General features: G+C 44.4%; 1 protein-coding gene across 2 annotated transcripts in view; it reads right to left on the bottom strand.

Annotated features, from left to right (window-relative positions):
* LOC126525812 (uncharacterized) overlaps nt 1-25,877 on the bottom strand; it is an 80,200-nt gene that overhangs the window by 38,334 nt on the left and 15,989 nt on the right. The window contains exons 11-18 of one of the 2 annotated variants that reach the window (XM_072289974.1): nt 16,137-16,219; nt 14,162-14,254; nt 13,598-13,680; nt 10,786-10,852; nt 8,259-8,351; nt 6,794-6,876; nt 4,600-4,666; nt 289-381 (exon numbers count right to left, since the gene is read on the bottom strand). In XM_072289974.1, the coding sequence (XP_072146075.1) occupies nt 289-381; nt 4,600-4,666; nt 6,794-6,876; nt 8,259-8,351; nt 10,786-10,852; nt 13,598-13,680; nt 14,162-14,254; nt 16,137-16,219 (662 nt within the window). Of the gene's footprint in view, nt 1-288; nt 382-4,599; nt 4,667-6,793; nt 6,877-8,258; nt 8,352-10,785; nt 10,853-11,531; nt 11,593-13,597; nt 13,681-14,161; nt 14,312-16,136; nt 16,220-25,877 lie in introns of both variants that reach the window. The other variant, XM_072289975.1, reaches the window with a different exon arrangement.

Here is a 25,877-nt window from a genome sequence, read left to right on the forward strand (position 1 = left end):
GGGCAGAATTACGCTAAACGCTAATTAGCATCAAAAACACACCGAAAACTGGCTTGGAACGCGTCGACTGCACTTTGTTGGTCAACGCGATGCGTCGTTACGTGTAGTGATGACGTAACGGCGGAACATGGCGTTCTCTAATGCAAGGAAGTACTAAGCATATACTGGACAAAATACCTTGAAACCGAGTTGGGTAAACGTTGCAGGTTTCTGTTTTAAAGGCTAGTTAACTATTTTCTTTTCATCCTAACTAAAGCCGCTACAGGTGAATTCGACGTCTGTTCTTACCGCATACATTAGGGCCAGCTGCCGGCGTACGGTCCTTCGTACGACGCCGGCCGTCTGGGCTAATGACGGCCGTGGATGCCACAGTAGACCGCGCTGCAAACCGTAACCACGAAAGAGGAAGCATTAGCTCGGGGCCAACTGCAATTCCGTCTGTTCAAATGCACGTGAAACGCTGAAATCCTTGTCGCGCTGAAATCGCGCTGAAATCAAAGACGCGCTGAAATCGCGCGTCTGCCGCTAACGCTAAGGCGGCGCCACCATCGATGGATAGAAGCGACGCCGACGGCGTTTACGTGGATTGCGGTCACGTGACGGCCGTGGATGCTACAGTAATAAGCACTGTAAAACGTAGCGAGGAATGCGGGTGCGTGCTTAACAGGTAACAGGGCTGTTTGCGATTCCGCCTACTAAATAAATTAAATTCTGGCGTTTTACATGCCAAACCCACGATTCGATTATGAGGCACGCTGTAATGGGGGGACTCCGGAAACACAGACCAGAAGTCCGCCTATACAAAGCGCAAACGCGGTTCCCCGAAAAAACAGCTGGAGCGATGCTAATGAAATTGTTGAACTTCAGAGAGAAGGTAAAACTGTAGTGGCTCTAGCGGGCAAAATTCTCATTTTGAGCTTGAAATATTAAAAAGAATTATCGAAAATTGGTTGGCGCTTTGCTTGTGTGGTAGTCGAGGCTTTTCGAGGACACTATCTGCGCCACTTTTTTTTATCTGACGGCTTTTACTCGGCATCGTATCTTCCAAAAGTGAGACAAAAATTAATCCCTTGCCACAGATGTAACTTCCGTTTTCTTTTTGCCACTTCGTTCAATCGTAGAAACGTTGCTGTTCGGATTACGGACAAAAAAAGAATCATATACATATATTGCGTGCCTTCCCTTTCCTTTAAAGCTGCACCGCATGTATATTCCGACCACAAACGTCCATGCGCGTTATCACGTGGCTCGTCATTCTTCAAAGAAAAGTCCCGCCGCAGTGCTTTCGAGAAGGCACGTGGAAGCGAGACAGGCAGCAGTCAATGTTTCGGGACAAGATACACCCTCCCAAATGGTGCATACCTTTTAAAGTGCCTATTACACCACTGCCCGGAATTTATGAGTTATTTTACTCCAAATTGGGCGAGTTTACTCAAGTTGTGCATAAAGGAGCGTGAAATTGCTCAATGGGAGAGTAGGCGATGCCTAAAAGAAAAAAAAACGTTGCCGGGACACTGTGTTCGTCTCTAAACATTTGCGTTCCATACTGTAGAATGATTTACACCATTACAAGTGAATTAAAGGTGTAAACGTGTCTATTACTCCCGCACTCACACCTATTTGCGCAAAGGGAGGTATAAACCGACTTACACCCTTATTCACTTTTAAGGGAGTATATTTTACAGCTCACGCAGTTTGAGGGGACACACATGGATAAACGGGGCTGTTAAGAAGGCCTGAAGTGTCGTTGCCGAGCGTCAGGGGCGGTCATCTCAGCAGCTGGGTCACTGTCATGACGAAAAAATAACCTGCCCTTTCTCTATTTGTCAATCTCTCTGTTCATAACGTACGACCACTGTGCTCACAAAGAAAATAATCCTTACCGTTCTTAGAACAAGAACCAACAAAGCTGCGCGTTTTGTCAAAAAAGGGTGCCTTCCAATCCGTTTCACCAAGCAAAACTAACTCGACGTCCAACTGCAATATTTCGTGTATTCGAATGCGAACACATCTAAGCACCGTTCGATAATTGGCATCCAAGCTCCGACGAAAGCTAAACCGCAAGATTCGTTCTAGCAATATTCATGAGAAAAGTCATTAAACTAAAAAGAAAATGCAAGTATCTGTTGCACTTCGTGTAACATATATGGAAGTAGTTGAATATAATCTAAAACAGTGACTTCGCTGATCGAAATGCGTGACAGAGTGTACGGAAGTTCATTCCTTGAGTTTCCTAGCTGAATTACTGCATGCCTAGAACTGGTTACGAACTCCCCGGATGTCGTCTTTCAAGTCTTGCGTTAGTGTATAATATAGTTCATATAGTTTCATAATTAGTACTTGTCGGGTACCTCTAGCCATGTAGTCATTACCATGCGTCTATGGTAAAGGCAATCGTGTCAAAAGCGAATAATTATAGCATCTTTTACATTGCTAAGACATTTCGTATCGGCATTCTGTAACGCCGTCTAGTTATAATAGGTTTTCGTTGCAATTTAACATAATCTATCGAAAAGATTAGTACTAATGGGTAATGTAACGACTTCATCGTATTGGTTAATTAGGCAACGCTGCAAGGAACTGCGTGACAGCTTACCACGAGGTCTACCACGTATAGTGCTGGTCTGTAACCCTGCCTGGCATGCTGTGACATGGAGGAATACCGATCGCCACCAAGTGCTGCAGAGATCGAAAGCGAGATTAAGACAAACGGACAGAACAGAAAAAAAGGAACGATCACGTGTCCGTCAACCCACGTGATCTGATTCGACTGCACGAAGGGAAACTATATGTACAACGCTAGTCAGACAAACGGCAGAAAAGCACAGTGCCACGTTACCAAATAGTCATAGGCAGGCACGTTGTTCAATTCACATAAACGTATTGAAGATCACGCACGTTTAATTTTCTGCGGCCTTATGGCGCATCTACCAAATATGAATGTAAACAACGTTGGGTATAACTACGGTAATCTTTTTTCGCACCACGCTTTCATGCCATGCGCCTCTAGCGTCATTTCTTAGGCGATTTAAACTCCTACTTTGCCTTTCGCGAAATGTATGGGCCATAGTACACCAGGAGAAATTCACGTAAGTGGAATAATATTTTGCGAAATTTGTCTGGGCAGCTTAGTCGTTTGAAATGACTGCATAAGTTCCTGCGGAGCTGCCGCATGAATTAGTTATGTGCACGTGTGCAAAGCCCACAACAATGAAAACATGCGATCATAATGAAACATGAAATCAATAACACGCCAGCGCAGTGCGAACATCTTACACACTAGTACAACGTACACTTGCAGGCACTTCTACGGTTATTTCTTTGTATTCATTTCATGCAAGTTAGGAGAGATAACGAGCCTTGCTGCTATGTGTACCCGCCGTGTGTTGTAGGATGGTTATATACATTTGCTGAATAAATTGTTATTATACGGTGTTTTACTATGGATATTGACCTTGCGCCAAACCAGTCTATTTTCTGATGTTCGTTGGTAATGGGATCGACTAAATATCTTATTCCTTGATGTGAGCTTTGCAAGCCTTTCCCTGTACCTTATAACCTTGTCCGGATGAACGCCCTTCTTTAAATTTGCGAAATGGCCCGATCTCTCACGCAGCTCACTGCTAAAGAGAGGCGTGGACTAACCAAAAGGTGGAAGAAATAACGACTAAATAAAAAGCTAAAGAAGAAGATAGCAGAGGTTACCGAGGAGGAAGAGGAATACGCAGCCCAACTCCGACGACAAAATTGGAAAAAAAGTTTAGCGACTTGCTGAATAGAACCCTCAGCACCGCAAAGACCTGCCGTATCCTCAAGGCTCTAATGGACCCAACCAAGACCAAGTCAGCAATTAACAAGGCCATCCAAAGACTAGTACACCGATTTGAAGGGCTACTGGAAAAAGTCCGTGTAAAGTGCCACGGGTAAGATAAACCCGAAGAGTACACGGAGAGATACCGAGGCGAAGAAAGCCCCGACCTAGACAGACCCATCACCAGGGAGGAAGGTTTCGCAGCAGTTAAGGCATCGACCCGGAACACAGCAGCAGGCACAGACAAGATTAGGAACACACTAATCCGCAACCTAAGTGATTAGGTTGTGGATTTAACCACGTTCGTGCGTCGTTAACCACGCTCATTAGACATCCAGCGGCCCTCCACAACACCACTCGTTTGTACCTTCTTGCTTAGACCACAAAATAACCTTCCCTGTTGCAGAATTCTTCGATGCTGCCACCTCGATCACATTTGCTCCTTTTAAGATAGTACTTACGACCGTTCCTCAAAGACGCGGAAGTAGCTGTCTTATACGTATAGACGTGTTTCTCCCGGTGCTCAATCATTTTTGAATGTCATTATACGTAGGTTGTCTATCACGAATGCCGTGTTAGGGTAACGATGATATACTCCAGTATATCACTAAAGCTTGTATCCCCCCCCCCCCCCCCGTCTCTCTCTCTCTCTCTGTCGCTGGACAAAGGTAAATTTTAGTGCGCCATTATTTACGTTCGTCTCGTTTTTCGAAGATTTTGTTAAGTGGGTCTGCCACACTGATTTGCCAGTAGACGCGTTAAACAACGCGCACAAAGTAAGAACTCACCATGCGATCCTCGGTCACCGGCAGCCCAGATGGGATCGCTGGTCACATCGAGAACGGCGCCTACTTCCTGGAAAGGCCGAGACGATTCCTGCGTACTAGTTGCGAAAGAGCGCGGCTGGACATTTTGAATAGATAATCATATTAATCTAACTCGTCAAACTTCAACATTATGTACCCAAATAAAGAAAGTTACTATAATAAATATAATAATGGGTGCGTGAGATTGATCGTTGCAGTACAAGGGAATTACGACAACAAGTTAGGTTAGAAGAAAAGAAATGCCAGATGAATGCTTGAAGTCAAAAGTTCAGACAAATCCACTCCCAGTTCATTATGTTCGCGCTGACTTGTTGACTTGCGGTACACTTGGCACCAGGGTTCCTTCTAGTGCAACCGAAAACGAAACTATGCCTGGCTTTAAATATTCTCCGCGTTGGGGCAAACGAGCACTGGCGAAACGTATTTCAACTGCATTACTAACAAGGTAAATCTAAGGTCATACTCCGCACGTGGCAGGCTACATACAGAGTAGGCGTACAAAGGTAAAAAGCTACACTGTGAACCATTCACCCCCTTAAGGGTGCTTCTTTAAAACCAACACATTTTGTTCCTTAGGGGTGTAAAGCTGTGTACTGCGATTACCACTCTTTACTGCTTATGCGTTTAAAGGGTGTAAGTCTGCAAATAATTTTGATCTGTGTATATCGATCGGTTGTGAATTTTATACCATTAAGGGCGATTTTCTTTTATAAATCACGGCTATATTTCCCTGGCGGATGTAAGGGTGCGAGTTATAGACATTTGCACCCTTCACTGAGTAAATCGTTTATGGTGTTTTACTCCTAACTTCTAAAAAACATCCGCTGTATATAGCCGGTGTGAAGTGGCATCCTGCAGAAGAGATGTTTGAGAAAGGAACGGAATGCAAAAAGCTCATTAGCCGACAGTGAAGGCGGGAATGAGGTTCCGCCTTCCTCTCAATTTGTGCATAAAGATGAGAAAACATGCTCCACGAGAGAGTAGGCGGTGAAAAAAAAAGGTTGTCGTCGCACTGCGTGCCTTCTTACGTGTTTGCGTCTGAGTCTGCAAAATAATTTACACCATTAGAAGAGAATAACGGTGTAAACTGGACATTCCACTCCCACACTTACAGCTGTGTATGAATTATACAGCAATTTACCGCCTTGTTCACTTTTAAGGGCGTATATTGTACAGCTCATGCAGCTAGATGGGACACATACTCCTAAGAGGGATTGTCAAGAAGGCCTGAGGTGTTATTGCCGAGCGCCAGGGGCGGTCACATTAGGAGCTAGGTCACTGTCACGACGAAAAAAACAAAGCCTAGAATTTTCTGTATTTGACAATGTCGATGTGTTCGTTGGGCATCACCTCTGTGCTAACAACAAAAAGTAAATCTTACCCTTCCGATAACAAGTAACAACGAAACGTGAATGTTTTGTCAATAAAGGGTTCCTTCAAATTCGTCTTAGCAAGAAAAGCTGTGTAACTTGGACGTTTTACTGCACTTGTTCGCGCATTGGAATACGACCACACCTAGGCACCGTTAGCAATCTTCCATCCAAGCTCCGACGAAAAGGTAAACCGTAAAATTGGTGCCAGGAATATTCGTGAGAAAAGTCATTAAGCTAAATATAAATGCGAGATATCTGGAAGTAGTTAAATAGCGTAAAATAGTTACTTCGCTGAAGGGCGTATGACAAAGGCCTGAAAGCGTGTACGGCCGTTCATTCTTGGTTTTCTTGTAGAAATGGACGAGGATTTATTACGCTGCAGAAATTGTATAGCAGCGTGAATATAATGCACTTCTAGAACTGGTTACGAAGTTCCCGGATGTCGAGTTTCTTTTGCATTAGGGTTAGATCGTTCGACTTGTTTTTCAAAAATATGCTTCCAAGTTTAATAATTAGTACTTGTCCGTTTACTACCTCTAGCCATCTAGTCATATTGATGCCTCTGTGGTAAAGGGAATAGGGACGATATCAAATAGTTGTAACACCTTCTGCATTGTTAAGACGTTTCCTATAGTCTGTTTGCAACGCGCTCTAATAATAACAACTTTTCCTGGCAATAATTTAATGAAATCTGTCGATAAGATTTGTACTAATAGCTACTTTACCAACTTCGTAGTATTGGTCAATTAGGCAACGCTGCAGGAAACTGCGTGAGCGCTTACCACGAAGTTGACCACGCGCAATGCTGGGCTGTCGGCCAGCATGCCATGGTGTGACGTGGAACAATCCCGACAGCCCACGTGTGCTGCAGAGATCGAAAGCCAGATTAAGACAAGGGCAGGAAAGAAAAGAACCATCCGGTGTATGCCAAATGACTGCATTCTGATTACGTGCATTGATTATTGTACGTTCATTCCACACGTACACGTTTGTGGACGCGACATATTTTTGCCATTACTGTGCAGTGGTTGCAAGGAATAGACAACGAACAATTAGCTGTGAATAAATTGGACATTCTGCATTTCTAAAGTACGCACATTTCACTTCTGAGCAACATTTATCGCTTCAGACGACTGCCTTGGTGAAGGCACTACCGTGTTTGAAAGGACGTGGGGTGTTTCGGTAGTAACTTTAAAGGATGTTTTTCCCTTGTTGTAATGCTTGTGCCCAATAATTAACCTCTGCATGTAATTCGAGCGGGTGATTAATGTTTTTAACGAAGAAACATGGCATGACCGACTGTACAATAAATGAATACTTGATTGATATGCAATTATGGTGGCTCTCTATAAAATGCACAGGGTCATTCTCAACCCACATTGACTTGCTTTCTGTGAACGTAATAGGTGACTGAAGGGGATATACACTGCTAGTTAGAAAAATTGCCAGGCTTAGCTTGGTCAAGCCAAGAATGCGTTGCATATTGCGCGGTCCGTGACGTCACGCGCCGGCGCAGCGCCCCTAGCGGGAGGAGTGGGAGTCAGGTGGTGGCTGCGGCCGCGCGCGACCGCGCGAGTTGGGGCCCAGCTTTTCCTCCGGCTGTCGTGACGTCACGTCACGTGGTTGCGCTAAAGGTCAATGGTGGCTGCCCGGCCGCGCCCAAGGGCTGAACTGAGTGATTGCAATATGCAACGCATAAAACTCTAGTGTAGGGGTATGAGCCACTATGATGGCTCATACTCCCAATGGTGGCTGCGCGGCCGCGCCCAAGGGTTGAACTGAGTGATTGCAATATGCTACGCATAAAAATGGCAGGTGGCAAGCAGAGTGCCACGTTATCAAATATTCATGTCCATGTACGACGCTTAATTCTCACAAACGTATGAAGATCATGCACATTTCTTGATCTATGCCCTGATGGCACACCTAAGGAAGATGTATATTGACAACGTTGGGTGAATTACGTTAAACGCTAAGTAGCATCGAATACACGCACACAAAACTGGCTTGGAACGCGTCGATTGCACTAGGATAGCGAACGCGACGCGTTGTTACGTATAGTGATGACGTAACGGTGGAACATGACCGTGTCCAGTGCAAGGAAGTGCTGACGATGTACTGGGCGAAATACCTTGAAACCGAGTTGGGTGAAGGTAGCAGTTTTCTTTTTTTTTTAAAGACTAGATAACTGCTAGATTTTGAATTCTAATTAAGGCCGCGATAGGTGAATTCGACGTCTGCTCTTACCGCATACATTAGGGCCAGCTGCCGGCGTACGGCCCTTCGTACGACGCCGGTTGTCTGGCCAGGTGACGGCCGTGGATGTCACAGTAGACCGCGCTGCAAACCGTAACCACGAAAGAGGAAGCTTTAGCTCGGGGCCAACCGCAATTCTGCCTGTTCAAATAAATGTGAAACGCTGAAATCGTTCTATGAGACAACCCCTCAACTAATGTGAATGAAATTTGTCGAATTCAAGAAAAAATGATATCCTTGAGGCTACAACTGTAGTGAGATCGTGCGTCTTCCGCTAACGCTAGGGCCGCGCCACCATCGATGGATAGAAGCGACGCCGACGGCGCTGACGGGAAACTCGCGTCTTGACCGGGACCAGGTTGCACGTCGACTGTGCACTGTCTACGTTGATTGCGGTCACGTGACAGGCGTGGATGCCGCAGTAATACGCTGTAAAAACGTACCGAGAAATGCGGGTGCGTGCTTAACAGGAAACAGGGCTGTTTGCGACTCCGCATACTAAATAAAGAAAATTCTGGCGTTTTACATGCCAAATCCACGATTTCATTATGAGGCACGCTGTAATGGGGGACTACGAAAATTTAGGCCAAAAGTCCACCTATAGAAAGCGCTAAAATGGTTCCCTGAGAAAACCGATGGAGCGATGCTAATGAAATTATTGATCTTCAGAAGAGAGAAAAGTAAAATCGAGTCGAAGCTTTTCGAAAAGTCGAGGCTTTCCGAGCACGCTATCCGCGCTACTTATTTATCGGACTGCTTTTCCTCTGTATCGCATTTTGCAAAGCGAGACTTAGAAATTCATCCCTTACCACAGATGTAACTTCCGTTTTCTTTTTGCCTCTTCGTTGAATTGTACAAACATGGCGGTTCTGATTCCGGAGGAACAGCAGCAATCATTTACGTTAATGCGCGCCTTCCCTTTCCTTTCAAGCAACGGCCACGCGCTATTACGTGACACGGCACTCTTCACAGAAAAGTCGCGCGCGTAAGCTTTCAAGAAGGCAGGTGCAAGCGAGACAGGCAGCAATCATTGTTTCAGAACAAGATATACCCTCCCAAATGGTGTATACTTTTTTAAAGTGTTTCTTGCGCCGTTGCCCGGAATTTATGAGCTATTTGCTCCCATATGGGAGCAACTTTACTCAATTTGTGCATGAAGATGCGTAAAATTTTTCCGCGGGAAAGTGGGCGGTGCCTAAAATGAAAAAAAGAAAGGTTGCCGTGACACTGCGCTTGTTCTTAAACCTTTGCCTCGCAGGCTGTAGAATGATTTACACCCTTAAAAAGTGAATAAGGGTGTCAACCAGTCTATTACTCCCACACTTACATCTATTTGCGGAAAGGTGTAAGTTGCAAACCGACTTACACCATTCACCTTTAAGGGTGTATATTTTACAGCTCACGCACTTTGATGGGGCATACACGGATCAGCTGGATTGTTAAGAATGCCTGAACTGTCGTTACCAAGCGTCAGGGGCGGTCACCTCAGCAGCTCGGTCACAGCCATGACGAAAAGAAACAACCTGCCAGTTCTCTATTTGTCAATCTCTGTGTGTTCGTAACGTATGTCCTCAGTGCCAACAAAGAAAATATTTCTTACCGTTCCGAGAACAAGAAACAACAAAGCGTGCGTGTTTTGTCAATAAAGGGTGCCTACCAGTCCGTTTCACCAAGCAAAACTAACTTGACGTCCAACTGCAACATTTCGTGTCTTCGAATGCGAACACACCTAGACACCGTTCGCTATCTGGCATCCAAGCTCCGACGCAAAGCTAAACCGTAATATTAATTCTAGCAATATTCATAAGAAAACTCATTAAACTAAAAAGAAAATGCCAGCATCTGTTCTACTTCGTGGAACATATATGGAAGTAGTTGAATAATCCAAAACAGTGACTTCGCTGATCGAAAGTCGTGACAGAGTGTATGGAAGTTCATTCTTGAGTTTCTTAGTTTAATTACTGCATGCATATTGGGGCCCTGCCAAACCATTCTGATTTATTTTATGATTTTCGTTCCAAATGGAATCGACTAAATATCTTATTTCTTGATGTGAGCTTTGCGAGCCATCCTCTGTACCTTACCGGGGGTTCGGATTGACGCACTTCTTTAGATTAGTGGGGCGAAGAGATAGTTTCGCTTATTTCGTACTAGTGAGAAGTAAGGATTTCAGACAGTTTTTGATTTTTTATTATAGTGCTTCCCAGTCGGCGTCAGTGTAGACGACCCATGACAGTCCTAGACAGTTTTACGACTCGCAAACGCGTCCAGTGCACATTTCATCGTATTCTCCCTCTACACCAAAAGTAACTATGTTTTCGGTTTAACGACGATATACTCCAGCATATCACTACAGCTTGTGCCTACCCCCCCCCCTCCTCCTCTCTGGCTGGTTAAAGGTAAATTTTAGTGCGTTAATATTTACATTCGTCTTGTTTTCGAAGATCTTGTTAAGTGGATCTGGAACACTGATTTGCTTGTATACGCGTTAAACAAGGCGCACAAAGCAAGAAATTACCATGTGATGCATGGTGAGCGGCAGCCCAGAAGGGAACACTGGTCACATCGGGAACGGCGCGTACTTCCTGCAAAGGCCGAGACCATTCCTGTGTACTCGTTGGAAAAGGGCGCGGCTGGACATTTCGAATAGATGATCATTTTAATATAACTCGTCAAACTTGAACATTATGTACTTAAATAAAGAGCGTTATTATAATAAATGTAATAATGGTTACGTGAGATTGATCCTTGCAGTACAAGGGAATTACTACAACAAATTCAGATGAATGCTTGAAGTCAAAAGTTTAGATAAATCCACGTGCAATCCATAATGCTCGCACCGAGTTCTTGTACCTGCGGTACACTTGGCGACCAAAAACGAAACCAAAAACGAAACTATGCCTGGCTTCACGTTAAACGCTAAGTACAAGTTGCGGGGAGTACCGAGAGGACGTTTCACCTGAAAGGGCGAACGCGCATCGAAGAATGGCTTGGAACGCGTCCAGTGCACATTTCATCGTTAACGCGACGCGTCGATGCGCATTGAGACGAAGGAACGGCGGAACATGACCGTGTCGAGTTCAAACAAGTATTAGTCACGTACCTGGCAAAATACCATAAAAAAACCTTTGGGGAAAGGTGGAAGTTTTCTATTTTTGAAAGGCGAGTTAGCTATTAGTTTTTAAATTCTAATTAAAGCCGCAACAGGTGAATTCGACGTCTGCTCTTACCGCGTACATTAGGGCCAGCTGCCGGCATACTGACCTTCGTACGACGTCGGAGGTCCGGCCAATCGAAGGCCATGGATGCCACAGTAGACCGCGCTCTGCAAACCGTAACCAGGAGAGAGGAGGGTTTAGCTCGTCAGTAGCTGCAATTCCGCCTATTTAAATAGATGTAAAAGGCAGTAATCCTGTTATGGGATAGCTGCTGGACTTATTTGTATGAAATTTGTGGAATTTGAAGTTATGTTCTTGAGGCTGTAGTAATGGGATCGTACGCGCACAGCTAACGTTAGGGCGGCGCCACAGTCGCTGGGCAGAAGCGCCGCCGCCGGTGTTGACGGAAAACTCGCGTGTTGACCGGGGCCTGGTTGTACACTCGGCCACAAAATATTACGGACCATGAAATGTGAGAAAAAGCTGAATATTTCCGCAACCTCGCAGCGCAGCCTGGTATTTGCATTTCAGGCCGCGACTGTAGTATGCTAACAACATTGTCGTATACAGTTCTACTGGCTATTGCTACAGGCTGCTTTGGAATTGAACGTTTTCTGAGATCCCGTGGTCCGTAAACTTCTGTGGCCCGGTGTACGTCGACTGTGCAGTGGACGGGTGGATTGCGGTCACGTGACGACCTTGGATGCCGTAGTAGGCCGCGCTGCAAAGGTTAGCGAGAAAGACGGGTGCGTTCGTGACAGGAATCTTTCGATCGGGGCTGTTTGTGGGCTTCCTACTGCAAAAAACCATGATTTCATTATGAGGCACGCCTTAGTGGAGGATTTCTAAAATTTAGAGCGAAATTCCCCGTACTTTAGTGCATACAATATTCAGCAATTCTTCCCCGAGAAAAACCGCATTCCGATCCGAATGACAGTTGAACTTAAGAGAGAAAGTATAATTGTACTGACTCCAGCAAGCGAAATTTTCATTTTGGGCCTGAAATATGTAAAAAAAGATTATCGAAATCTGGTTGGGGCGTAGTGTGTAAGAAGGGAAGGCTTTTCGAATACAATATTCCCGCCACTTTTTTACCGGAACCCTCTTCCTCTGCATCGTATTTTACAAAAGAAGATTTGGAAATTGAGCCTTTACTACGCATATAACTTCTGTTTTCTTTTTTGTCACTTCGTTTAATCGTACAAACGTGTTGCTTTTTGACTCTCGTCAAAGAATAAAAATTATATATATATATATATATATATATATATATATATATATATATATATATATATATATATATTGCGTGCGTTTCCTTTCCTTTAATGATGTATGGCCGGGAATATCCGGCCGCGAATAGACATGTGGGTTATCCGCGTGACATGGCTCTCTTCAGAGAAAAAAATGACGAGCGTGCAGGTTTCAAAAAAGATAACCGCAAGCGAGACAGGCAGCACTCACTGTTTCGAAACAAGATACACCCTCCCAAATGGTTGTATACTTCTTTAGAGCGTATATCATACCACTGCTCACTGATTATGAGTTTATGAGTATGTTTATGAGCTCCGACGAGAAGGTAAACTGTAAAACTGATGCCAGGAATATTTGTGAGAAAATAGATTAAACTAAAAAGAAAATGCAAGATACCTGGATGTAGTTAAATAGTCTAAAACAGTGACTTCGCTGATGGGCGAACGCCAAAGGCGGGACAGCAGGTACGACAGTTCATTCTTGGTTTTCTTGTACAAATGGGCCAGGATTTATTACGCTGCAGAAATTGTATAGCAGCGTGAGATCCTTGCATTTCTAGAACTGGTTACGAACTTCCCGGATGTCGAGTTTCACGTCTTGCATTAGGGTTCAATCGTCGCACTTGATTTTCGAAAATATTCTTCCAAGTTCATAATTAGTACTTGTCCGTGTACTACCTCTAGCTACGTAATCATATTAATGCCGCTATGGTAAAATCCATATTGACGAAAGTAAATAGGCATAGTATCTTCTGAATTGTTAAGACATTTCGTATAGTCTTTTAGTAACGCGCTCCAATAATAAGTTATCGTGTCAATAATTAAATGATATCTATCGATAAATTTGTACAAATAGTTAATGTAACAACTTCATCGTATCGGTAAATTAGGCAAGTCTGCAGGAAACTGCGTGAGCGCTTACCACGAAGTTGCCCACGTGCAATGCTCGGATGGCAGCCGGCATGCCACGGTGTGACATGGAACAATCCCGACAGCACACGTGTGCTGCACAGATCGAGAGCGAGAGTAAGACAAAATGGCGGAAAAGAAAAGAACCATCCCGTGTATCCCACATGACTGCATTCTGATTCGACTACACGAAAGGGATGTGTAAATACACTGCTAGTTAGGCAAATGGCAGGAGGCAAGCAGAGTGCCACGTTATGTGCATGCACGATGCTTCACACGAACGTATGAATTCACACAAACGTATGAAGATCATACGCATTTCATGATCTATGCCTTGATGGCGCATCTAAGGAAGATGTATATTGACAACGTTGGGTAGAATTACTGTAAACGCTAAGCAGCATCGAATACACAACGAAAACTGGTTTGGAACGCGTCGTTACTCATAGCTATGAGGAAACGGCGGAACATGACCGTGTCCAATGCGAAGAAGTGCTAAAGATGTACTGGGCCAAATACCTTGAAACCGAGTTGGGTAAAGGTGGCCGCTATAGGTGAATTGGATGTCTGCTCTTACCGCATACATTAGGGCCAGCTGCCGACGTACGGTCCTTCGTACGACGCCTGCCGTCTGTGCAAGCGACGGCCGTGGATGCCACAGTAGATCGCGCTGCAAACCGTAACCACGAAAGAGGAAGCTGTAGCTGTGGGCCAACCGCAATTCTGCCTGTTCAAAAACATCTGAAAAAATTGCATGGTGAGTCGAGGTTATTCGAGCAATGCCCGCTAACTATTTATCGGACTGCTTTTTCCTCTGCATCGTACATTGCTAAGCGAGACTTAGAAATTCCTCCCTTACCACAGATGTACCTTCCGTTTTCTTTTTGTCACTTCGTTCAATCGTAGAAACGTTGCGGTTCTGATTCCGGATAAAACAACAATAATATACATATATTGCGTGCCTTCCTTTTCCTTTAAAGCTGCACCGCATGTACATTCCGACCACGAACGGCCTTGCGCATTATCACGTGACACGGAACTCTTCACAGAAAAGTTGCGCGCGCAGAGCTTTCAAGAAAGGAGGTGCAAGCGAGACAGGCAGCAGTCACTGTTTCGGAACAAGATGCACCCTCCCAAATAATGTGTGCTTTTTAAGGTGTCTATTGCACCACTGCCCGGAATTTATGAGTTATGTTACTCCGAAATGGGCGAGTTTACTCAAGTTGTGCATAAATGAGAGTGAACTTGCTCAATGGGAGAGTAGGCGGTGCCTAAACAGTAAAGAAAGGTTGCCATGACACTGCGTTCGTTGTTAAACGTTTATGTCAAAGACTGTGGAATAATTTACACCCTTCGAAGTGAATAAGGGTGTCAACCTGTCTATCACTCCCACACATCTATGTACGGAAAGGTGTAAGTTGTAAACCGACTTACACCATTAACTTTTAAGGGTGTATATCTTACAGCTCACGCACTTTGGTGGGGCACATACGGATAAGCGGGATTGTTAAGAAGGCCTGAGATGTCGTTGCCGAGCGTCAGCGGCGGTGACCTCAGCAGCTGGGTCACTGTCGTGACGAAAAAACAACCTGCCATTTCTCTCTTTGTCAACCTCTATGTGTTCGTAACGTATGACCTCAGTGCCAACAAAGAAAATAATTCTTACAGTTAGAGAACAAGAAACAACAAAGCGTGCGTGCTTTGTCAATAAAAGGTGCCTACCAATCCGTTTCACCGAGCAAAACTAACTCCACGTCCAACTGCAATGTTTCGTGTATTCGAATGCGAACACACGTAGACACTGTTCACTATCTGGCATCCAAGCTCCGACGAAAGCTAAACCGTAAAATTTATTCTAGCAATATTCATGAGAAAACTGATTAAACTAAAAAGAGAATGCAAGCATTTGTTCCACTTCGTGTAACATATGAATATAGGGAAAACACGGGGAATGCTGGAGATGGAAATTCAAGACGATGAGCAAAACGTGAACAAGGTGAATGCAGGAGCCAACGTTTCGACAAGTAGACTTTTCTTCAAGACAACGCCTTGAAGAAGACAAGTCCACTTGTCGAAACGTTGGCTCCTGCATTCACCTTGTTCACGTTTTGCTCATCATATATGTATATAGCTGAATAATCTAAAACAGTGACCTCGCTGATCGAAATGCGTGACAGAGTGTACGTAAGTTCATTCTTGGGTTTCTTAGTTGAATTGCTGCATGTCTAGAACTGGTTACAAACATTCCGAATGTCGAGTTTCAAGTCTTGCGTTATGGTTCAATATAGTTCATATAGTTTCATAATCAGTCTAGCCATGTAGTCATATCCATTCCTCTGTGGTAAAAACAATAGTGGCGAAAGCAATGAATTCTAGCATCGTCTACATGGCTAAGACATTTCGCATAGACATTTTGTGACGCCCTCTAATTAAATAACTTTTCGTGGCAATTTAACATATTCTACGGATAAGATTTGTACTAATGGGTACTCTAACGACTTCATCGTATTGGTGAATTAAGCAACGCTGCAAGGAACTGCGTGACAGCTTACCACGAGGTTTACCACGTATAGTGCTGGTCTGTAACCCAGCCTGCCACGGTGTGACATGGAGGAATTCCGGTAGCCACCGAGTGCTGCAGAGATCGAAAGCGAGATTAAGACAAAAGGACAGAACCGAAAAAAGGGAGCGGTCACGTGTCTGTTAAGCCACGGTGAACCGATTCGACTACACAAGGGAAACTTATATGCAATGCTAGTCAGGCAAATGGGAGAAGACAAGCACAGCGCCACGTTACCAAATAGTCTTAGGCGGGCACGATGTTTAATTCACATAAACGTATTGAAGATCGCGCACATTTTATGTTCTGCAGCCTTATGGCGAATCTACCAAATGTGAACGTAAACAACGTTGGGTAGAATTACGCAAATCTTTTTTCGCACCACGCTTTCATGCTATGTGCCACTTGCGTCATTTCTTAGGTGATTTCAACTATACTTCACTTTTCCCGAAATGTATAAGCTATAGTACACTAAGAAAAATGCGCGTAAATAAAACATTTTTCAGTGAAACTTTTAATGATAGAACTTATCTGGGTAGCTTAGTCGCTTGAAATGATTGCAGTAAGTTCCTGCGGAGCTGCCGCTTGAATGAGCTATATGCACGTGTAGAAAGCCCACAATGCAAACATGGCGCCACCGTTAAGCGCACATCATCAATAACACGCTAGCGCATGGCGCCAAGCGAACGTCCTACGCACTTATATGCATACTTTCACGCAAAACTAGTCCACTTAGACAACACATTTAAGATGGCTGCTCATCACTAATCTAACGTTACCCCCTTCTTTTTCAAACAAACACCGGCAGTCATGCACTACATGAAAGGTGTCCGCTTTCTCGCGAAGAAACGCGTAGGTTTACAGTACAACAGTCCATGGATCGTCACAGAAACCGCGTGTTATCGAGTTCGCCAGCTATCGCGAGTGTCGAGAGATAAAGATCCTTGCTACTATGTGTACCCGCCGTGCGTACGTGGGGCCGTTAAATACATGTTATTGAAATAGTTGTTGGTTATCATACCGTATTTTACTATTGACTGTAGCCTTGCGAAACCATTCTCATGTGAAGGAGGCCTGAGTTGTCGTTGCCGAGCATCAGGGGCAATCACCACCGGAACTGGATCACCGCCATAACGAAAAAAAACAGTACCATTCCTCTATTTGACAATGAGTATGTGTTCGTAAGGCAGTACCTCTGTGCAAACAATTTTTGCATTTCCAAGAACAAGAACAAAAAAAAGAATGTATGTTTTGTTAATTAAGGGTGCCTTCCACTCCGTATTACTAAGCAAAGCTTTCCAATTTGGTCGTTAAACTGCACTAATTCGCGCATTGGAATACGAACAGACCGGAACACCGCTCGCTGTGCAGCATTCATGCTCTGACGCAACCGTAAAGTTCATGCCAGTAATATTTACGGCAAAACTCGCTAAATTGCAAACAAGATGAAAGAATCAGTTTCACTTCGAGTAATCTATCTGGAAGTAGTCAAATAGCAAAAACAGTGACTTTATGCCAAAGGCGTGACAGTGTGTACGGCAGTTCAGTCTTGGTTTTCTAGTCGAACTCGGCGAGGATTTATTACGGTGCAGAAATTGTATAGCAGTGCGAGATTGTTGCATGCCTGAAACTCGTAATGAACTCTTCGAATGTCAGGTTTCAGGTCTTGCATCAGGGTTTAATTATAGTCATACGCACGTCTCTGTGATAACGGCGATCACGACGACATGGAATAATTATAGCATCTACATTGGTAAGACATTTCGATGAGACTTTTTGTAGCTACCCGTAATTACCGTAAGCTTTCGTAACAATGATTTCACGAAAGCTGTGGATAAGAGTTGTACAAGTAGTTAATGTAACGGCGTCATCGTCTCTGTACATTACACAACGCTGCTGGAAACTGCGTGAGAGCTTACCAAGAAGTTGACCACGTACAGAGCGTTGCTGAAAGCGAGCCTGTCATGATGTGACATGGAATCCCGACAGCCCACGTGTGCTGCAGAGATCGAAGGCGACATTAAGATGAAATCGCAGAAAAGAACAAGCCATCCCGCGTATGCCAACTGATTGCATTCTGATTCGACTACACGAAAGGGGCCTATATTACCCGGCTAGACAAATGGCGGAAGAGAAGCACAGTGCTACGTTACCAAATAGTTATATGCAAGCAGCTTGTTCAATTCACATAAACGTACTGAAGATCATGCACATTTCAGGATATCTCATTATGTTGGGTCTTCGAAAAATGGGGATAAACAACGTTGGGTAGAATTACGGTAAGCGTTAAGTAGCATCGAGCACCGAGATGGAGTTTCCATTGCAAGCGGAATGCACACCGAAGACTGGCTTGGAACGCGACTGGTGCAGATTTGATGGTGAACGCGATGCGTCGATACGTATAGCGATGACGTCACGGTGGAACGTGACATTGTCGAGTGCGAAGAAAGTACAAAACATGTACCGGGTAAAATACATTAACCGAATTGTGTAAAAATGACAGTTCTGTTTTTTGAAGCGTTAGTTAACTATTAGTTTGTTCTTTAATTATAGTTAAGGCCGCTATACGTGAATTCGACGTCTGCTCTTACCGCGTACATTAGGGCCAGCTGCCGGCATATGGACTCTCGTACGACGCCTTAGACCCGTCACGTGACGGCCGTGGATGCCAGAGTATGCCGCGCTGCAAAACGTAAGCAGCAGAGAGGAAGGCTTAGCTCTTAGCCAACTGATATTCTGCCTGTTCAAATACATGTAAAAGGCAGTAAGGAGCCGTATGTAAAGATACTGAAAGATATCTATGGCGGCTCCACAGCCATTGTAGTCCTCCATAAAGAAAGCAACAAAATCCCAATAAAGAAAGGCGTCAGGCAGGGAGATACGACCCCTCCAATGCTATTCACAGCATGTTTACAGGAGGTATTCAGAGACCTGTATTGGAAAGAATTGGGGATAAAAGGTAATGGAGAATACCTTAGTAACTTGCGATTCGCTGTGATATTGCCTTGCTTAGTAACTCAGGGGACCAATTGCAATGCGTGCTCACTGACCTGGAGAGGCAAAGCAGAAGGGTGGGTTTAAAAATTAATCTGCAGAAAACTAAAGTAATGTTTAACAGCCTCGGAAGAGAAAAGCAGTTTACGATAGGTAGCGAGGCACTGGAAGTGGTAAGGGAATACATCTACTTAGGACAGGTAGTAACCGCAGATCCGGATTATGAGACTGAAATAATCAGAAGAATAAGAAGAATGAGCTGGGATGCGTTTGGCAGGCATTCTCAGATCATGAACAGCAGGTTGCCATTATCCCTCAAGAGAAAAGTGCATAACAGCTGTGTCTTACCAGTACTCACGTACGGGGCAGAAACCTGGAGGCTTACGAAAAGGGTTCTGCTTAAATTGAGGACGACGCAACGAGCTATGGAAAGAATAATGATAGGTGCAACGTTAAGGGATAAGAAAAGAGTAGATTGGGTGAGGGACCAAACGCATGTGCATGGGCAGGACATGTAATGAGGAGGGAAGATAACCAATGGTCATTAAGGGTTACGGACTGGATTCCAAGGGAAGGGAAGCGTAGCAGGGGAGGGCAGAGAGTTACGTGGGCGGATGAGATTAAGAAGTTTGCAGGGACAACATGGCCACAATTAGTACATGACCGGGGTAGTTGGATAAGTATGGGAGAAGCCTTTGCCCTGCAGTGGGCGTAACCAAGCTGGTGATGATAATGATGAACCTGCGTGTGAAGCATAAGAATAAGACAAAAGATAGTTATGTCTCCACCCATTTAATAGCACCTGGTGATTATATAGGTAGAGATGAGAAAATTGGTCCGTTATATCAAACTATGCCATTAGCGGGTCTGTGTAACAGGCGTGGTTATATTGTGTAGAATATTTTTGTGAAGTACAACTGGTAAAAGCTTAGCGATTTCAGGAATAGAAAACTCATGAACATATCTCGGAGGTCACTTTTTAAATTCGACATTCGACAAGCCAAAGACGATGTTTTCACAGCTGCCTTTTTGTTCATGCAACTGCTGCTGCCGCTTAAAGGGGCCCTGAACCACTTTCTTGAACATAATAGGATGAGGATCTGTAGATGAGGCCTTTGTGAACATGTGAGCCAAATATAATTGCACTGCATGCATCAGGAAATTTACAATCTCGTCACAATCTCGTTAGAATCTCGTTACAATCTCGTCACAAGCAGCCAACTAGCCAGCCAACTGGTACAGGCAATTTTCGTGATCGCGAGGACATTCTCAGTAATACCAAGGATTACGTCGTGCGAACCTTGAATATTTGTAGAGACAGCTAGGGGAAAATGAATGGCTGTGGTAAAGGCACGTTCTTCATAATTCGCGTGCTTGTTAATTACGTGAATGAGCACTTTCATGTCACGCACCGTTGAATGTCCCTTTTTAAAGGTATATGTGCTTTTGTGCTGTGCCAAAATAAGAGATACACGAGTCATAAAAACTAGGTGGACTAGTGTCGACTGGAAACTAGATTGCGTCCCCTTGAAGTTACTGACGAGGAAGCGCGCTTGAAATATTATACACGTTCACACAGACACCAAGGAGGACACACACATTTTAAGTGTGCGTCCTAAATCATGAGTATCGATTACCTTGAAAGGAATTCCCCTTCATTGCTGGATGGATTTATTCGGAAGAAGGGGGGGGGGGGTTCGTTACGGCCCTTTTGATAGCAACCATACCTTCAAAACGGTCACTCCTGATAAGCGCCTTTCGCTCGGGGAGTAAAGGAATACCCTTTATACGCATAATCTGGAGGACAGGACGGCTACATCCTTGTGGACCAGTTGCTGATACCATTGCGACGTGATTGGCCCATTGTCCTTATGGAACACACCCCCGGTTGGCCCTGCTTCAGAAACCCGTCTCTGCTGAGCTCACCGAGCGATGTCAATATCGCAGGATCACTTTGTGTCCTAGCTGATTGGTCGGTGTTACCATGTGAGCAAGAACTCGACGGAAATTTGCAAGCACAGGATGTGGTGAGGTGAGACCAAGACAGAATTTTCTCCATTACGGAGTACAATCAAGTTGTAATTTCTCTGAAGTACATTTCTTACGCCTGTAAACATTTGTGAAGCCTCTTCCGGCTTGCTCTCTGCTACCCACGTTTAATAACAGAGATAGCGTGGCTGTTGTGGTTACCACGCAGTTCAGTGGAAAGCTCCCGCGCAGCAAGAGTGTTCAACGGGACAGTAACGAAAGTTCTGGCAAAGCCAACAGCTTGTCGTGCACTAACTATTTGATTCCACTTCGCGCCGGGGAGGAACCAGGAGCCACATCGAGAACGGCGCTTGCTTTTTGTGAAGGCTGTGATGGATACTCCTGAAATAATGGCAGCACAGCAAGGCACATGCTAAATACTGCTAGACGAGTCATATCCGCGGTAGACTGCAGCTAACAGTGGTCTGGTAAGTTTATTATTTTTAGCATTGTTTTTGTTACGCTTGGGTGTTCGAATACCTCTAAAGGAACGCATTTGATAAGATTAAACTACAGGTTGCTTCACGTAACTTCAACCAAGGACTTACATGGCTAGAGCAGTGTGGCTTTGCGCTCTCCGGTGTGCTTCTACAGGCATGAACCGGGGGAATCCGACTGTCTAAATAAAAAAAAAAAGGCATAGCGTTGGCCGTTGATCATGCTGACGTAATGAGATTTCTGCCCAGTGCTCTAAATGTCAACGTCCCTCTACCTTTCTGTCTCCCCTTACCCCTTCCCCAGTGCAGAGTACGTAGCAAAGTGTATATCTATGAAGTGGTTAGCCGCAGATATTCCGCTTAATTAGTCAATTAACTAAGATGAATTATAGAAATATTTCTATATTTAGGGCCAATTGCGTTTCGTTACGTTGTAGAGGAGATTCAGAGACGACTGATCCAACTTTTTGTGGAAACGTAAACGCTGCGTAGCAGAGTGTGGGTGTAGGCCAGTTGGTTATTCATGATTTTGGGAAATTACCGCAAGAAAACACGAGACTTGAAGAAAGGGACAACACGAAGTGGTCTTGATGCGCGGTTATTTTTTTCGGCGTTTAAGGAAAGCCCGCGAAATGCGAAATATGGCCACGTGACTGCTTTCATGCGCTATCGTATCGCAGGGTTCTGAACCTCGCTTCGCGCGAAAGAACCGTGCGCGCGGACCGTGGCGAAATGAGCGGCCGCGGCTCTGGGCGTCGGCTTGGCAGTGAGTCAGCATCTTTGGCGGTGGCACACGGAAAGCAAGCGCCGTCGTCCACGATAAACGACGGTCGGACGAGTGGTCGAGAGTCCTAAAGTTACATAAGTCGGTAGCATAATAGCGAAATCGGTTGATATAATTTACACAATTCAGTTCATTTCTCAAGCGAAACCCCTGCTAGTAATCCGGTTCAAGACTAGAATTGCGCAACCTGCCGTGGTCCATCTTTTTGAAGAATTTTAGACATCTTATACAACCAGCTGTATCAGCTTACCCCGAAGTTCCTGAAATGAAAACCCGGCCTCCAGTGGCCGTTCCTCCCGATCGTTTCGAAGGGTCACGACATCCGAAACTGCGCAGAATTCCTGCAGTAATGGACAGACAAGCGACATCGACATGTGAATAACGCTCGGGCATCATTATAGTGCTTTCAGTGACAGGAATCTGTTTCTAACAAAAAGAAATATACTCTTAATTGCCCACGTATAACTTCCCCAACCTTGTTTCCGACTTCGACTATTCGAAAGGAGTCTATATATGCATCGCTAGTTAGACAAATCCCAGAAGACAAGCACAGTGCCAGGTTACCAGATGGTCATATACTTGCACGATGTTTATTTGGCAAACGTACGACGATCGTGCACATTTCATTTTCTGTTCCCTCATGACGCATGTACTAAAAATGAATATTGGAGACGTTGGATAATATTACGGTAAATGCTAAGTACAAGTTGGGTCGAGCACCGAGAAGACGTTTAAACTGGACGCGCGAATGCGCATGGAAGAATGGCTTCGAACGCGTCGAGTGCACATTTGATTGTTAAAACGCGATGCGTCGATGAGTATAGGGATAAGGGAACAGTGGAACATGACCGTGTCGAGTCGAAACAAGTATTAGACATGAACTTGGCAAAATACCATAAAACTTCTTTCGGGAAAGCTGGCAGTTTTCTGTTTTTCTAAAGGCTAGTAAACTATTCGTTTTTGAATTCTAAGTAAGGTGAATTCGAGGTCTGCTCTTACCGCATACATTAGGGCCAACTGTCAGCATACGGGCCTTCGTACGACGTCGGAGGTTCTGCCAAGCGAGGGCCGTGGATGCCACAGTAGACCGCGCTGCAAACCGTAACCAGGAAAGAGAAGCTTTAGCTCGGGGCAACTGGGATTCCCCATGCTCAAATACATGTGAGAGGTAGAAGTGCTTTCACGAGAGACACCGTGGACTAACTTGAATGAAATTTCTTTTAGGGAAGAAACGATAACGAGCTCATGATTATATTGCGCTTAGTGTTACACTGACGATTAAGTGAATGACAGCACGTGGACGTACGTGGCGCAAACTAAAAACTATTTAATACTGTTAAAGAACGCGCTTATATACAAGGAGATATGGCGCTGGGGGGGATATAAGTATGTATGACAAGGCGACGACATGTGATCATACTTTGGGCCAAGCATACATCGTTCACTTGAACCCATTCGCCCTGGCAAACTCGACTTCAGCTTCGATAAGCGCGATGGACGGAGTGCTTACGCACATCTCTTTTTCTTTAGCTATCGCAAGCGCCTCCCATATTTCTCGCTCCGTTTTTGTTTTTGATGTGCCAATGACTGTGGTGCTTTCTACTAGCGGAGAACATTTGCATTGTTTACAATGTGCAGCCAAGTTGCTATCAGAAGCTGGCACGTGTATTTGTGCTCCCGTAACCTATCATTTAGACAACGTCCAGTTTGCTCAGTGTACACTTTCCGGCAATCTAGTGGGATTCGGTAAACCACTGAAGCAGCACATTCGACGAAATTTTTCACGTGCTTAATCTGAGAGACCGTAGCACTTGGACTGCCCCCTTTGGATCCTGCGTTCACTCTCTTGCACATGCCTTTTAGTTTTTGCGGAGCGGAGAACAGTACTTGAACATCATGGCGTTGGGCTGTCTTCTTTATCCTATGTGACAAGCCATGGATGTAAGGCAGCACCACGCGTTTTTTAAAAATTTGTTTACCTGTTTCTTGCCTTTTCCTGTTGGCTCTGATATGGGGCAAAATGTTTTCACAGACTTGCACCACCATACTGTTCGGGTACCCACTGTTCCTTAAACGGCTTACTTGCAAATCGATGCTCTCCCTCACAGCATGGTAGCATGATTTTTCAACTGCTTGACTGATGCAAGCCTTGGCGATGCCTCTTTTTACGATTTTAGAATGGCAAGAGTCATACCTCTGGATTTCTTCTCCTCCAAATTTGTAATGTTTCAGTAATGTTTAGTACCAGTATGTCCAGTAATCTTTATGTCAAGGTACTGCAATCCACCTTCGATGGAAGTGCACGAGGATTCTAGACCTTCATGCGCTTTCTTGAACGTGCTGATGACAGTTTCTACGCTAACTGGTTCGTTCTGGTTTTCTTTTATGCACACCAAATAATCGTCAACATACCTGAAACAGGTGTCTTTTATGTAAGCTTTATGACTAAGGTATGCGTAAAAGTTTTAGCAAGTTCACCAAACTAGAAATACTGCACTTGCATACATTCTGAAATTTAGTGTAGTCGAACATGTCCATGGCTTCTACGGCTTGTACCACCGCTGGCCTCGGACGACTTGAGAGAGAAAAGTAAAATTGTACCGACTCTAGAAGGGAAATTTTCATTTTATGCCTGAAATAAAAATTATCGAAAATTTGTTGGAGCATTGCCCGTATGAAGGGTCGGATTTTGCAAAGCGAGACTTAGAAATTTATCCCTTACCGCACATGCCACTTCCGTTTTCTTTTCGTCATGTCGTTCAATCGTACAGGCGTGGCCTTTCAGATTGGGGACATCCAACAGCAATATATTATATATATATGATGCGTGCCTTCCCTTTTCTTTAAAGCTATATGCTCGGAATATCCCGGCCACGAACAGACATGCGGGTTATCAGCGTGACATGAACCATGACACTTTAGAGAAAAATCGGTAGCGTAGACCTTTCAAGAAAGAATAAGCAAGTGAGACAGGCAGCACTCATTGTTTCTCAACAAGATGCACCCTCCCAAATGGTGTATACTTCTTTAAAGCGTATATTCCACCACTACTCGGGATTCGTGTGTTATTTTACTCATTTACCAAAAAGTAAATGCGAGATATCCGGAATAAGGCTAAAACAGTGACTACGCTACGAACAGTCGTGACAGCGTGTGCGACTGTTCATTCTTGCTTTTATTGTAGAAATAGACGAGGATTTATTACGCTGCAGAAATTGTATAGCAGCGTGAGAATGTTGCGTTTCTAGAACTGGTTACGAACTTCCCGGATGTCGAGTTTCACGTCTTGCATTAGGGTTCAATGGTCCGACTTGTTTTCCAAAAAAAATATTCTTCCAAGTTTCATAACTAGTAATCATCCGTTTAATACCTCTAGCCATGTAGTCATATTCATGCCTCTGTGGTAAAGGCAGTCGTGACGAAAGAAAATACTTATAGCATCTTCTGCATCGTTCACACATTTCATAGTTTTTCTGTCGCACTCTAATAC

The sequence above is a fragment of the Dermacentor andersoni genome, chromosome 8, assembly GCF_023375885.2.
Source record: "Dermacentor andersoni chromosome 8, qqDerAnde1_hic_scaffold, whole genome shotgun sequence".
In the NCBI taxonomy this organism is placed as follows: domain Eukaryota; kingdom Metazoa; phylum Arthropoda; class Arachnida; order Ixodida; family Ixodidae; genus Dermacentor; species Dermacentor andersoni.